This window comes from Homalodisca vitripennis, unplaced genomic scaffold (genome assembly GCF_021130785.1).
Source record: "Homalodisca vitripennis isolate AUS2020 unplaced genomic scaffold, UT_GWSS_2.1 ScUCBcl_746;HRSCAF=3402, whole genome shotgun sequence".
Taxonomy (NCBI): Eukaryota; Metazoa; Arthropoda; class Insecta; order Hemiptera; family Cicadellidae; genus Homalodisca; species Homalodisca vitripennis.
In genome coordinates, this window is record NW_025776877.1 from 32528 (window position 1) to 49185 (window position 16658).

General features: G+C 33.9%; 1 protein-coding gene across 2 annotated transcripts; it reads left to right on the plus strand.

The window, feature by feature from the left end:
- The first annotated feature begins 1449 nt into the window (after positions 1–1449).
- LOC124370975 (collectin-10-like) lies at positions 1450–11736 on the plus strand. 2 transcript variants are annotated; one of them, XM_046829277.1, is made up of 4 exons: positions 1450–1672; positions 6500–6642; positions 8971–9085; positions 11478–11736. In XM_046829277.1, exons 1-4 carry the CDS (start codon positions 1486–1488, stop codon positions 11717–11719), a joined length of 687 nt encoding a protein of 228 aa, XP_046685233.1. In that variant the 5' UTR covers positions 1450–1485; the 3' UTR covers positions 11720–11736. The 2 variants fall into 2 exon arrangements, with proteins under 2 accessions (XP_046685233.1, XP_046685234.1); XM_046829278.1 differs by lacking the exon at positions 1450–1672 and adding an exon at positions 2257–2404.
- The last annotated feature ends 4922 nt before the right edge of the window (positions 11737–16658 follow it).

Below are 16658 nucleotides of genomic sequence, written 5' to 3' on the forward strand. Positions count from 1 at the left end.
GTCTGTCTACTGTGATATGGTGAAACTGCTGTACCCCAGGTCAGCCAGGCGTTGATAAGGCGCCTATAATATTATCACTGGCAATGTCTAGTCAGTACTCACTCAACATGGACGTTATCCTCAGCTGTCTTGTGTTGGTACTCACGACACTTGTAGCGTTCACTGCCGGCTCTGCTACCACTGCAAAAACCTCTACATCACAAGATAGTGTGACTCTACTTGTATACTATGAGATAACCCTGATCTATCTGTCTACTGTGATATGGTGAACTGTTGCACCCCAGGTCAGCCAGGCGTTGATAAGGCGCCTGTAATATTATCACTGGCCATATCTAGTTATTACTTAGTCAACATGGACGTTATCGTCCCCTGTCTTGTGTTGGTACTCACGAAACTTGTAGCGTTCACTGCCGGCTCTGCTACCACTGCAACAACCTCTACATCACAAGGTATTGTCACTCTACTTGTATACTATGAGATAACCCTGATCTATCTGTCTACTGTGATATGGTGAACTGCTGTACCCCAGGTCAGCCAGGCGTTGATAAGGCGCCTATAATATTATCACTGGCAATGTCTAGTCAGTACTCACTCAACATGGACGTTATCCTCCGCTGTCTTGTGTTGGTACTCACGACACTTGTAGCGTTCACTGCCGGCTCTGCTACCACTGCAACAACCTCTACATCACAAGGTAGTGTGACTCTACTTGTATACTATGAGATAACCCTGATCTATCTGTCTACTGTGATATGGTGAACTGCTGTACCCCAGGTCAGCCAGGCGTTGATAAGGCGCCTATAATATTATCACTGGCAATGTCTAGTCAGTACTCAGTCAACATGGACGTTTCCTCCGCTGTCTTGTGTTGGTGCTCACGACACTTGTAGCGTTCACTGCCGGCTCTGCTACCACTGCAAAAACCTCTACATCACAAGATAGTGTGACTCTACTTGTATACTATGAGATAACCCTGCCTGTCTGTCTACTGTGAAATGGTGAACTGCTGTACCCCAGGTCAGCCAGGCGTTGATAAGGCGCCTATAATATTATCACTGGCAATGTCTAGTCAGTACTCACTCAACATGGACGTTATCCTCAGCTGTCTTGTGTTGGTACTCACGACACTTGTAGCGTTCACTGCCGGCTCTGCTACCACTGCAAAAACCTCTACATCACAAGATAGTGTGACTCTACTTGTATACTATGAGATAACCCTGATCTATCTGTCTACTGTGATATGGTGAACTGCTGTACCCCAGGTCAGCCAGGCGTTGATAAGGCGCCTATAATATTATCACTGGCAATGTCTAGTCAGTACTCACTCAACATGGACGTTATCCTCAGCTGTCTTGTGTTGGTACTCACGACACTTGTAGCGTTCACTGCCGGCTCTGCTACCACTGCAAAAACCTCTACATCACAAGGTAGTGTGACTCTACTTGTATACTATGAGATAACCCTGATCTATCTGTCTACTGTGATATGGTGAACTGCTGTACCCCAGGTCAGCCAGGCGTTGATAAGGCGCCTATAATATTATCACTGGCAATGTCTAGTCAGTACTCACTCAACATGGACGTTATCCTCAGCTGTCTTGTGTTGGTACTCACGACACTTGTAGCGTTCACTGCCGGCTCTGCTACCACTGCAACAACCTCTACATCACAAGGTAGTGTGACTCTACTTGTATACTATGAGATAACCCTGATCTATCTGTCTACTGTGATATGGTGAACTGCTGTACCCCAGGTCAGCCAGGCGTTGATAAGGCGCCTATAATATTATCACTGGCAATGTCTAGTCAGTACTCAGTCAACATGGACGTTTCCTCCGCTGTCTTGTGTTGGTACTCACGACACTTGTAGCGTTCACTGCCGGCTCTGCTACCACTGCAACAACCTCTACATCACAAGGTATTGTCACTCTACTTGTATACTATGAGATAACCCTGCCTGTCTGTCTACTGTGAAATGGTGAACTGCTGTACCCCAGGTCAGCCAGGCGTTGATAAGGCGCCTATAATATTATCACTGGCAATGTCTAGTCAGTACTCAGTCAACATGGACGTTTCCTCCGCTGTCTTGTGTTGGTACTCACGACACTTGTAGCGTTCACTGCCGGCTCTGCTACCACTGCAACAACCTTTAAATCACAAGTTAGTGTGACTCTACTTGTATACTATGAGATAACCCTGATCTATCTGTCTACTGTGATATGGTGAACTGCTGTACGCCAGGTCAGCCAGGCGTTGATAAGGCGCCTATAATATTATCACTGGCAATGTCTAGTCAGTACTCAGTCAACATGGACGTTATCCTCCGCTGTCTTGTGTTGGTACTTACGACACTTGTAGCGTTCACTGCCGGCTCTGCTACCACTGCAACAACCTCTACATCACAAGGTATTGTCACTCTACTTGTATACTATGAGATAATCCTGTCTACTGAGACATGTTGACCGGAATTAACTATTCTTGACAATATATTAGACGTTGTTTGATGAGTTCCATTTTACGTTGAGTATATTTGAAAACAACTCTAACAACCAAATATTATAACATAAAACCACTCATTATATTTCGTATTTAAATTACCAAAATTATTTTCTTATTATTTAATGATAAACAATATTTCTTATTATTATGCTCATTACTTTCACTGTGCTATCTTCATGTATTGCCAATGTATAAAATTAAATAAAATTATTCATAATACTGACGGAAAGGCATCAACGGTGGATTTTCCACGTTACTTAAAACCCCACATTTGAACAGCACACTTTTCATAGCTGTTGGGGATGCTATCAGTAAAAGAATTAATTATTTATAAAACCTTTCAAATTATTTAATGTAATTAATTGTTTTTATTTATTTAATAACTGCCTTTATTGATTATCTACTTGTATTTACTTTATTATAAAGTAAATTACTATATATGAAACGGTAATTAGTATTATTATAGCTTTATAAGCTGGATTAATGGTCGAACACGGAAGTGGTTCAATTTGGTGGTTAAATTCAAATCAATTAATATTTATCCAATGATTTGAACTATTACAGTCGGGTGTTAATAGAACAATAACTACTATATGATGTGTGATATTGTTTATTTCAAATATAGACTTCTGTATTCTTTCACACAAGCGAGCAGTTTTAACATAAACAGAGAAATAAATATAGCGACTGTGTAACTTTGGTTATACAACTATAAACTATACATTTGGAGGATTTTGTACATGAAATGGTATTCATCTCAAATTTGATGTTCGTATCAGGTTAAACATGGAGGACACATAAACAGTAATTTTCAATAGCCCTAATAATATGTAAAATGTAGAAAATACAGTATAATAGATGCTAAACATTAAGGGTTTTCATTTTCAACGTTTGAATCACTAATTGTAAAGTAAGTTAATTAGAATTAATGATATTGTTTTAAAGTTAAGGACGAACAATATTTTAAACACATTTTATTTACAGAGACACAATATTGCAAGATTAACTCCGACTGCCCCCAGACGAGGAGGTGTTTGGATAAAAAAAATGTTCAGATCCTTGTCCGGGGAAATGTGGAAACAATACAATATGTGAAGTAATACATCATCAGCCCTTCTGTCTCTGCAAGGATGGCTACACGGGGTGTCCTTACACAGGATGTCATCCTTCTGGTAACATTTTTTTTGCAGACAGAGAATTTATAGACACGTTTCTTCGTTCATCAGCTGGGTACCAATCTTTGAAATTAATTGTGGATTTTATTTGCTTTGCCTTCTGTAGCGGCATTCCTTAGCATTGTAACATTCTAAGACGTGATACTCCACTTCACCTTCGACGCTTAGTGCAGCATGGGGGGACAACTACTACAAATTTTCCCACACCTCTCAGACATGCTGGGGCACGGGATCACTCCCCTCCCCCGGAATATGTCAAATGTTAATAATATTTAAAATTGTAAGATTGACAGCCGTCTGAGAGTATTATTATTATTTTTATTTTATGCTCTACAAAACACGGCTATATTATAAGCAAAAGTGCAACTTTTTGAGACCACCCAATTACACAACAGAATATCAAGAAAACGACGTTGTATTAAAAAGAATAACAAAAGCTCGGAAAATGGATATATATATATAACTATATAGCAATTCCTTCACCTTTTACTTTGAATTTATAGATTTTAAAATGGTTCCCCAAGGAACATAATTATTGTTTACTTGAAAACATATATTACCAAAATATCCATTTTACACGTAAATGTTATTTTGCAATGCCTTGCCTGATAACCCATATTGGGATATAAATCGACATGTATTTATATAGAGGGCGTATTTACAGTCTATGCTAACTACAGATTAAATTAGTAACTTTGTGTTTTTTACCGCCGATGATCGGTCGACGGTCGTCTAAATGCGTGCATGCGGTAGATATTCACCGATGAACATAATATAGACGTAGAAAATACTGCAGGTTAAATATTATTTACAAAACAAGATATCTCGTGTTCGACTTTAGTTGTCTAATTGTAGGTTTCCTTACACAGAGTGTGACAAAAACACGTTATATCGATCGTCAAATAACTATCTACATAATTAATGAATGTACAGGAAAATAAACGTATCTTATTTGTTGGTGACTTTATTGTCATTCTAATAGTCATAAAAAAGAGTGTAATGCCATATTGGTGAATATTTCGCATAAAAAATTAGCCTTTTATTTAGCAGTTTCTTAGGAGCAAGGGCGCTGAACTTAAAAAAACAAAACTGATCATTTTTAGTATGAAAAATATTAATAAACATTGCAACATGAACTAGTAATCATGTTCATTGAAAAACAATGAGATGTTGAAAAACAAATTATACTTAAATCTTTAATAGAAACTATTAGAGGTTATTCAAATCGTGCCCCTTCATTCACTAAACAATATTATTTTATAAGTAAACAAGGTTTTTTAATAAAAGAAATTAGAACTTAAAGGCAATACTTTAGTTCTTGATACTTAGTTTTACAGATTAATGGTCAAACAGAATTAATAGTTCCTTTGGTTAGGTAATCCGTTGAGGGAAACCTGGAAAATTATCATCAATTCAAATTTATGATTTTCGCCATCAAAATGTTAGATGGATAAATTGAAACTCAACGGGATCATTTAACACGATCTCCATGAATTTATATATTTTTAAATACTAACTTTATATGCTGTAGATGGAGCTTATATTGGTTACTGTTAACTTACATTAAAATATAAAACCAATATTTAATACTTTCATTTTTGTGTGAGGCCTTTCGATAGCGAGGCTATCTTCTTCATTCTGATAAACAGGCCAGTCTTACCACTGTTCAATGTAAATCAATGAAATGTCCCTCTATTATTATATTTTATTCCATTTTACTTCCACGAATTCCAGTTAAATCATTCACTGGATGCATTCAGATTTCATAAAACCTGTTTTGTTCTACTATTCCAAAAAATATTTTAATATCAATATTCTCCTTACATGATATTTTACTTAAATGCTCAAACACCTAGAGTGTTTTTTCAATTGAATTAAAGATTAGGGTAGTCATCATAATCCTAAATGATTGGAATATTTTCTGTCAGATAACATCTTAACATTCCCCTTTTTAATTTATCACTGCATTGATTTTATTTTTATAAACAGCAGTTTGTTTACATTACAGAAGATAGCTCCAGGGGCAGACAGCAGTGTGCAAGGTTTGTGTTCGATAAAGTAACGCACTCTGTTTTCCATTGTTCCACAAAAACTTGTGGCTATTTAAAAAATAACAAACTGTATATTGCACAATACTACCTATTTTGGTAATTGTGGTAACGCAGTACCACAATAAAATTAAAACTATTTTGGCTCTGTTTATTACAAAGCGGAAACTTTTCATGATACTGTTGTGGACTGTAAAGCCTAAACAACTATTTAATTGAAGCTCTGTCTTTAATATCGAAGATATTTAGGAACTTTTTTTGATGTAACAGATTAGAGTTGCTAACAGGTATAGCTTAGACAATATTGAGAGGAATCAATATTTTTGCAAACTTGTAAGAGTTTGTTAGTAATGCAGCTAAGTAAAAATGCAATTTAAGTGCTTTTCGTTGTAGAGCTGTATTGTTCTAACTATGTAAATAATTAAAAATTAATGTATACATTAGTAGCTAAAACCAAAGTTGAAATCTCAAACACCTTCACGCTGTTTAATGTTGTTGAGTACTACACACCTAAATGAGGACGGATTATATGCAGGTATTTTGAGTAAGTCTTATGTGAATTATGAGTTTAGCTCCAATTCACTTTCCTCTCACTGCAGCATCTGGAATGTGCCGCTGGCACAGACTGTCGAAAGGATGTAAAGATTCTATTTTGAGCTTCATCGTCATTGACTTTTTTATCTCTTCAGACGAAAATGATTTCCAATTGTATGAATCTTTATCAATCTCACGCTCACTTGAGACATTGAACATTAAATTTCAAAATGCTTTTGTTACAGATATGGACACCGAACGAGTAGCTGGAAATGTAGGAACTGGACATTGCAGATCGTGTACTCCATGTGAGGTGTGTCAGCCCCGTCAACTTGAGGTGGCGAAACCTAAGGAATGCAAGAAAAGCTATTTATTAATTGATAAGACGGTAATAAATAACATGTGTAGGCTAACAAGTTTACATATATAACAATAAGTTAGTGTTACACATTTGGAGCATAATCAAATATAAAGTGTTTTAGTTTCGCTCTGGAGAGGCATCTTCATTGAATTTTCACTATAGATGCCTCATCTCTTTGAGAACCCGACAATTTTTTGACTTCTGACAGCACGCGGACTGTATTTTAAGTTCAAACCACGTACCCCCTACACTTATCATCTTTATATATACAAATACAGGTTAAATTTTCGATAATGTTTATTTTTTAACCTACAATACAATAATGGTAACATAACTAACAAATTCTCAAGAATTCATATTTTACACTTTTTCACCAAAATACTAGTATATATTATCCTCACGTAATATTATCTGAAAATTAAATATTTCAAAATAAAACAAGCAAAAAGATAAAACATTAGAATATATAATTATGTAATGATTAAATTATTTAATGGAATATGTATATGTGTATTTATATGTATTATGTAATATTAATATATATATATATATATATATATATATATATATATATATATATATATATGTATATATATATATATATATATATATAATTATATACATATGTATAATGAAATATGTATTTTTCTGTTACCAAGAAAAAACTATCATGCAGGATTGATACATGTTTTTTAACATAGTAAACTCTTAATTAATTAAAAATTCATATTTGTCTCCATGGGATTTGAATGGGTTTTAGCGAACATTTTTAATTGGTCATATGGGTAATTGTAATGGCAATGAGAAAATGGCAGGATAAATACATATGCAATAAAGTGGGTAAGATCATATGAGGATTCATATAGGTAAAAGAATAAATTATACAGTGGAAATTCAATGTTATAAATTAATGATAAGATTTTATTTCAGCGCACTCTTGTGTTTTCAGTACCCTCATTTACTCACCGAAACTTGTTTTGTTTAATCAGTGCAGTTAAACCGTATATAATAAAAAGTAATGTATCACGTGACAAAGTACCTTAAGAAAGATAACCCTAAAACCAGTAATTTTGCAAGAAAACTCATTTAAAAAGAAGAACTTTCATTATGTTGGGTGACTAACCATTGAATTATATCGTTGAGATGAGATTAGGCTGATCGTTATAGAAGGCTCTCGGTCAGGAGACTAACGCAATTCCTCTTTTACTCTTTTATTTGCCGGGGCGGAGGGTGCACTTGCTATTCAGTATTATTGTGAGTCTAAAAATAGATTTATGACCACAGGTTATCTCAAGAATGAAATTAGATATAGATTCGAAATTATTCAACTAACCTCAGTGTATATAAGATAAGGATATGTCCCCAACATATTTCAATTTAGGCTACACCACTGTACCAGTTATGCATATTTTATCCAAAGTCTTAAATATCTTTAAGGTATACAAAAAATTATTACATCTATGTGATGGGTAAATTTAATGTATAATTGGCTGAGCGTCAGCGAAGCCTATCTTTACACGGGATGGAAAATTGTTATTGCTGTCTGTATATCCGCACGACATTTTACAAAAGAACTGCCTATAGGTTTGAAATGTTTTACTAAGCACTTCTATAATATAAGCAACATTGAATTCAATAATGGTGCATGTCACTTCATAAGATTTCGCTGAGCGTTAGCGAATATTTTCACATTGGTCTTATTGGCCACAATGATGATAAAGAGAACATTGTCCATTAAACAACTTTTTAAACAAACCGGAAACAATCTTGGAAGATATTAACATTAACATATCAACATGTGAAGCTTAAAAATAAAAAATACATGATAGAGTGGAAATCAATGTTAATATTTGGTGAGAAGATTTTATTTAAGTGCAATTTTGCGTTGTAGTATCCTCTTCGGAACTTATATTACTTAAACACTGCTATGACTCCTAACTTCTTGAACAACAGTTTGAATGTATTTTTTTTCATGATATGTTAGGAAAGATTTTATTTGTGGACTTTAAATGTTGTATAAAACTCCAAGTCAATATAAACAAATATGAGATATATAATGTTACATGGCCAACCCGGGGAATTGGGCTGAGCGTCATTGAAATCCATCACTCAATAAGTTTAAACATTCTCTTTAGTTTACGTGGAATGTCAACATTTATTTTCTGTTTATACTGGGCTTTTATGAGTCCGTCTATCTATCTGTCTACAGGAATCCTGAGAAAGAAATCAGCTGTAGACTTAACATTTTGCATGCAAACTAAGCGAATCCTGTTGCCCACACGTAGTGTGACCTACTCTTATCTTGTTAATAATCGATGTTTTATAAATAATTAACATAATTTTTATTATTTCAAGTCTTCGTGGTATGAAGCCATGGCCGGGTGCAAGATGCGTGGACAGCGGCTGGCCACCATCAACAACATTGAAGAGTGGAATCAGGTGAAGAGAGAAATTACATCCAAAACATCTGGTGTGTACTGTAATATATAATCTCGTACTCTTTACAGTTTTCTACTCAACTCTGAAATGTTAATATTAGTTCGTACTAAGTTTCAGAAAATCATAAGTTCTAAATTTTCTTCAGGTAGAATAATTTACGGCCAAAAACATATATGCAGCATTTGGTACGTAGTACAATTAAAATTTAGTTAATAAATAACTTTCGGGGAAAATGTATATTAAAATATTTTGGAATGTAATTTGATTTTTCAAAACCTAGGTAAATTTAAAATTGTAATTTCTCAAGAAAGGGTCAGTGAATGCAGGAACTATACAGAAAGAGAGCGGTATGTTGACTTTGATAACTGGTTACGATAGGGGTTGTACGGTTGACAATTGTTAATTTCTTTAGCTAGCTCTGTGAGGCTAACCAAGGGAGTTGGTGATGACGATTTTTCGTTAGGGAAGGGGACGGTATAAAAACTCCCACACGCGCGTCTCGGTGTGTTCTTTTTAGTATTCAGCGATTTTGATTTGTGGTATTTCCGGTTCTTATTTTTCCTTACACAATCCACGTGGGATTTTTTAAAGAATAAGTTGTATAGTCGAATTACGATTTTCTTGTGTGAAATGTGTTGTTAACTAATGTTAGCTCTCTTTTACAGGGATTATTGTATTATTTAGATACAAAGGGAATTAAGAAGCTTATTAAAAAAACTAAATAATTAAAGCAAGTTGGCAATAGAGTACAAGTTTTAGCAAGAAATTTCCAATCAAAGTTTTCAATTTTAATATTAGTATAGGTTACTTATATAGGAAAGTGTTGTGTTAATTGACTGACTAAAGTATTCAAAGGAAAGAAACAAAACTGTCAACAATAACAACCAATAACATGTGATCATTGCCAGTCACCGAACTAAAAAAATTTAATTAAAACAGTCAGGTATAAATTTATTACATCAATATATTAAGTCCTTAGTACTTATTTTTGGGTGGCATATAGTTTGGTTAGTTTTAACTTTGAATCTGTACCATTAGTAACAGGAAGTGACAAATTTGGTACAAAGTCATTATCAGCAAGGCTTTAGTTTAGTTTTATTTGGCTTCGCTTATAATAGAGATTTTATTTTGAATTTATTTTGAACCAAATTTATTGGAATTTTATAAAAAATTTAAATTTTTAGTCAAAAAGTTAAATTAAATTAAATTAATTTTATTCTAAACAAGAAAAATTTTCAAGACAAGTGGTCGTTTAAGTATTTGGTTATATTATTAATTATTTTTCACTTACAAATATAATTAATTAATATTTAAAACTAGAAACATAAGTGCAGATAAATAAATTAAACATTATTCAAAGAGATTTTGTGGGTTATGCGGATCTCTCTACAGTATACATTTGAAAAAATTTTCCGTCCAAAAAATAACCGATTAAAAATAATAGAATACACAGTTGCATGGAATACTGCATGAATATCCCTAACGCGATGTACAATAAACGCTTACCGACTTATCGCCTTGGTTTGTTCATTTAATTAGTGAACTGACCTCTGGTGAGATAAACGAAACAAAACAAGCCACTAAGATTTTATCTGATACCACAAGTTAGTTTTTTCAAAGTACAAAGATTTATAAAGAGAATTTAAAAATATGCTAAAATTCAAAATTAAAGCCCGAGAATCCATCTTAATAAATCGTAGTTTTAACGCTAAAAAGCTCTTGTAGACGTCCTTGCATATTTATTTGTGCAATTTTGAGTGTTTGTGAAGCAAAAATCGTAACATAACTCAACTCATACTCTCTAGACACACAAAAATTTAGAATTTAAACCGCCATACTTAAATATTTTTGGGCAATGAATGTTTTATTTAAAAAAAACCTAGAATTTTGTGAATAGCCATGACAAATTTTAGAATGCCATTTTATATTCAAATCCAAAAGCAGAATTCGATACTATTTAGAATTGATCATACCATCCAGAACTTTTGAATAGAATCATAATTACACTTGTTGTTACAGTAGCAATAATATCAATTTTTAAAGAAGTAAAAAGTCTTTTAACGATATTGTAATGGAATTAAAATGTCCTTGAAAAGACTTTAAGCACCAATGCACTTCAAAGGTTCTTTTGGGTCCCTGAATTAAAATGAGTGAGGGGATGGTGGGGGGAGGGGGGAGGGTGGGAGGGAGAGAGAGAGAGAGAGAGAGAGAGAGAGAGAGAGAGAGAGAGAGAGAGAGAGAGAGAGGAGAGAGAGAGAGAGAGAGAGAGAGAGAGAGAGAGAGAGAGAGAGAGAGAGAGAGAGAGGGAGTTGTATACCAAATTTAAGTATCACAGTATACACTCTTTACGTACGCTTAAGGTTTTTGCTTTTATTTATATTCATTTGGAAATTATGCTCATTTTATATCAAATGATCATGCAGTTTACTGGCCCCACACATATTGGACTGCTGGGATGGGCATTAACAGCGCCAGTTTTGTGTGGGCCTCGACGTGGGAACCGTTTAATTTCACCAGCTGGAGGGATGGCGAGCCTGGGATTCTAGGCAACATTAACTGTGTTGCAATCCACTGGATCTGGCCAAATCAACACAAATATGATTGGATTACAAGAACCTGCAATTCTACAACATATTTTATTTGTGAAAAATGTTTAAACCAGTAAATGTTTTACAATACAGATTGGTTATAGCTTTCTTTAAAATTAAAGAATGGTAATTTCAAAACTAAAGGATATTTTATTTATTAATACCAGGAATGCTGTTGTGTTTATTTATTCCTCATATCAGTATTGAGGAATCCTCAAGCGCTCTTAAGCATTTTTTTTAAATAATAAAGCCAGGAAAACTGCAATTACGTATTATTTTAATAATCAAAGAAACCTTTTTTGTACTATCAGGAGAGTAAATTAATTTCAGTTTATCGGTTTCCGTGTCCTGACGGTAATTATTGGACTGGATTGAGGTAGGTCTAGAACCTGCAACTTTAATATACTTAGTTATACAAGGTGATAACATTTTATATTTATTGTGACGAGTTTACCTGAACAAAACTTTTTGGAACCAAAATGTTCCATAGCAAGTAAATGAATAAAGTAAATTAAAGAAGTGTGTGTGTAAGAGCGGAAACATAACTAAGAAATAAGACTGATTGCTGACTTAGAACAAGGGGAGGTAATCTCTCATTTAACTTAATCCTAATAGAATGTTTTCATTTGCTTCTGAAGTAATGTAATTTTCAGGATTGGTAAGGATAGGACAAGTACCGCTATATTGAAAATATAATGTGGAAGGATAGCTAAGGTGACCATAATTTTGAAACGCCAAAGCGGGACACCGGAAGGTTTAATACTGGAAGTAAACGTACAATGTTTTGTGGTTTTTGAGAGTAATTTTACAGCTGTTTATACCTACTTTCTTTTCTTGACTAATTGTTAGCTCTAGGCTAATAAGGCTTTGGGAAATCCCATGCCGCCTCATAAATCCATTGATATTTGTTATTTATTACTTTGCCGTACTATAAGAACAGTTTTTGTGTAATCGTATTATTTCGTAGCCACTACTTTATGTTTCATATAGAAAGTTAAATAAAATTATATTGAATTTTGGTCCGAAAACTCCCTAATATTGTAAAGCAGAGTTTTTAGTTATATTCACATAGAATATAATCCCAATGTATTAGTTACATAAAAACAAATTATGTGTGTGAGGACAAAACGATAAGGTTTACAAAAATACTGATACTTGACAGAGGGGTGAATAGATTGTAATAACTTAGAATGTAATGTTATGTTATCATAAAACTGCACAGCCTAAATTTACGTTACATTTCAGCAACAACACACATGTCATTGATTCAACATTCAACTGTGATTTTTTTGCATTCTTGAAATCTAAAGCTCTCGGCACTAGAAGAGTTTTCTTCGTTCAAATACTTTTTAAGCAGTTGAACTCTTCAAACAGCACGTTGTTATCAATGGAAAAAGAACTTCTATTGGTAAATTTATTCATTAGCAACTCGAACCCTGTAAAAAGCCCTATTATAATTTCCATTTCAGCTTATCAGCTTAAGATCAGCAACTTATCGCTCTGTTAGATTTGTTTTACAACATTACACATACCACAGCGGTGAAGCATTTTTACCTGAAATTGCATTTTCCCAAACTGGAACTTCCTTCAGACAGAGCCAACCAAGTTCCTCAAGCTCTCGAAATTTCCTCAAGACTGACCATTGCTTGAGATACTTTACCCTGGTATCATCAAATCCAATAGCAGCACTCACAAAACTTGACTTGGATTCAAAGTGTTTTCACTGCTGACCGTAAAAATGTGACAAGAAAGAAGTTTTCTTCATATATTTTTGTAAAATCAGAGAGAACGTCGGCTACTTCAACGGCATTTATGTGTTGGCCCTCAATTTGTAAAACAGTTTGATGGGAGATGACTGCTTGGCTGTGTGCAAAATAAAACCAACGCTCGTCTGTTAAGTTTAAAAGAATCTCTGAGTAGTTTCGAACATTTTTAATTAGCCATAAAATATGATTTTAGGGGCTCAAACAGCTTCAGACATCAACGCTAACCACCTGGGTTCGCTGTAACCGAACAATGTCTGCTGCTTAACACTAGCTTCCTAATAGAACTCTTTTAAATCTTTAGACGCATTGTGTAGATGTAAAAATGCGAGTACAACTTCACAATTACTGTTTCAACATCAATAGTGGAAGTCCATCTGCAGCTGTTTGAATGTCATTGTTAATTACGTGCACTGCACAACCACTGCCAATGACGTCATCATTGATAGATTGTTTCACTTTAGAAAAGACATTACTTTATCTTTGAGCTGCACCTCCAAAGTTGGTGTTGGTTTGTAAGAACAAAACCTGAATAATTTATCTGTCAGTTTATTGACTTCAGTTACATCCAATAAATAGTCATAAATTAAGTCTGAAGTCTCGCCATGAACTGATCATATTTCTAGAAGCTGACCTGAGCTTTCTCAACTAAATCAAAATAAAGCACCAAAATAGGAAAGAGTTTTGGCTTTGTGATTTGAACCGATACGATTTATTTTGTTTTCTCAAGGTGTATCCTACTTTCAGTTCATCTAAGACATGCTGGACCAACACATTAACTATCGTTGCCTCGGACTTTGTACAGCAAAAAGAACATTTTTGATCAAACATCTTTTGAATCAACTTTGAGGCATAATGGCTTGAGCGAAAAATGTGATTGTGGTTCACTGAAAGGCAAGGGACCCTTCGGATGATGCTAATTTATTTTCATTGTTTCCTATAATAGTGTTTTTGAACTTGTTTAATGAGTGAAGATGTAGCAGCCTATTTATGTCTATCTCTATTAGTGTGTTTGTTTGCACCTGATCTTGCCCGTTAGATAAACCGAAGTCGGCATTACAAACTTACATCACTCATTTATAGTTTTAAGCTATAAAGATTTAAACTCTTTCTATAAATCACTGTTGAACTTACAGCTCCGTTTAGGCATTTTAACACAAGCAATATCATAGGCATCATATTAATATCATAAGAAAATATCACTTGTATTTATAAAAATACAAACAAAAGAACTAAGACGCCATGTCTCCTTACACCATGAAACTAAACATACCAAAGTTCAGCGGAAAGTACCGAGCCCGATAATGGCCGACAGTTCACGAACATTCACGAAGAAACGCTCACGCGTCAAACTATGGAACTATTTATTTATTTCAATGGCAAACGCCAATTGTATACAGAAATAACAAAAAATAATTATAGACAAGATGTACTAATGTTTTATTAGGAGCTAACAAGACAGAGAGCAAACAGTAACATACAACAAGGAGGCATGATGGCCAGCAAACAACACAGGCAACAACTGTACAAGACTGGAAATTGTAAGGCTAGTACTAGGACTAGGACACTTTGTAGCAATAGGACATAGAACATAGAGCCTAAGAAAAGCTATTAAAATAAGAAACAATAACAGTTAATTAAATACTACGAAGAAAAAACAGTAAATAAAATATATAAAAAGGATTAACATCAGTAAAGAATCTAAGATGACAGTAGAATAAACTAGAGTGGGATTGAGTCAACAGTGTATAGGGCTGCAGTTTTTATAACAACTAAGAAATAAACTATATATATATATATATATATATATATATATATATATATATATATATATATATATATATATATATATATACTAACAACAAGAAAAACATCAGGTAACAATTACAAGAATAGAGATTAAGTAAACAGTGAATATAGCTGCTTTTTCGATTGATATAACTAACAGAAAGACTATAAATACCATAACAAATAAAAATACAATAAACAACAACGAAAAGAACTTAAAACAGAAACTGAAGAAGAGGTACTAGCACTATAATGAGGGGAGTCGACGGTCCCAGCATTATGTAACGTCGCACAGAGCAATCACTGAACGATGGTACAGAATCGTGGAAGAAATCCAGATGAGTTGAAGCCACCCCACCTGCGCGCATGAGACGAGACATACCGCCAAAGCGAGAATATTTGGTGGTATTACAGATATTAACAATTACAACCAAACTATTCTTAGAGCAGTGAAAATGTAATTTGAGTGTAGCTATAAATCTTTCAAAATGACCTTTCAGTTGAATATCATATCATTTTACATTGGATAGTGTTTATTCAAGAATTTTACAGTAAAGGTATTTACCGATTAAGTGTTTTAGAATTTATTTTCCAACGCTATATATTTGGTTCAATATTGCAGATAGAAAGAAGACGATTTTATTCAATGACTGAGCATTAGCGAAGTTTACTCAATGGACTAGAAAAATTTTGTTTTGACTGTCTGTTCGCGCAATATCTTATGAGTGAATAATTTCAAATCAAGATTTCTATACAGACAACATTTAGTTTGATTATTGTGTGTGATACTACATGGCTTTGAAAAGATATACAGCGAATATATGTTTCTTATGGCAACGGGAAAATCGCACGATAAGTAAAAACTCTCAGCAAATTGAGTACCACCGTATGCCATCCTAATATAGTAGCCTGCATAACGATCCAAGTTACATGAGTTCCAAACCTATTAATTTGAAACGCGTTCTGTAGCGTACTTCTACTTGGTAGTATAAATGTGCCACTCATATAAAAAAAATATGTCAAAATATATCACAATAACCAAGGGGCACTCTTATATTTGTGGGTTGTGCAGTCAATTAATTGATTTGGTGAGCTCTATAAACCAGCTTAAGCCTGGTATAAGTAATATGTTTAATTGCTTGTAAGTTGTTTAAAATCAAATTCTTATTTATTGCTTTATTAATTAAAGAAGGAATAATAATAACAATTAAATATACTCATTGGTTAAGCTTTATACGCCTTATGTTTGTCGTAGGTGATTTATTCACGATTATAATCTAAATAATTATAATCTAAAACTCAACTAACGGTGAATAGAACTTTGAATAATCTACTGCGCAAGCGCGTCCACTCGGATGTTCCAATTCAATCATTTTGCGATATTCAATTTCAAGCATTTATCCGTTCTAATTTTTCAAACATATATCCATGCCGATGTCAAATGGCACAGATACCATCGATTATT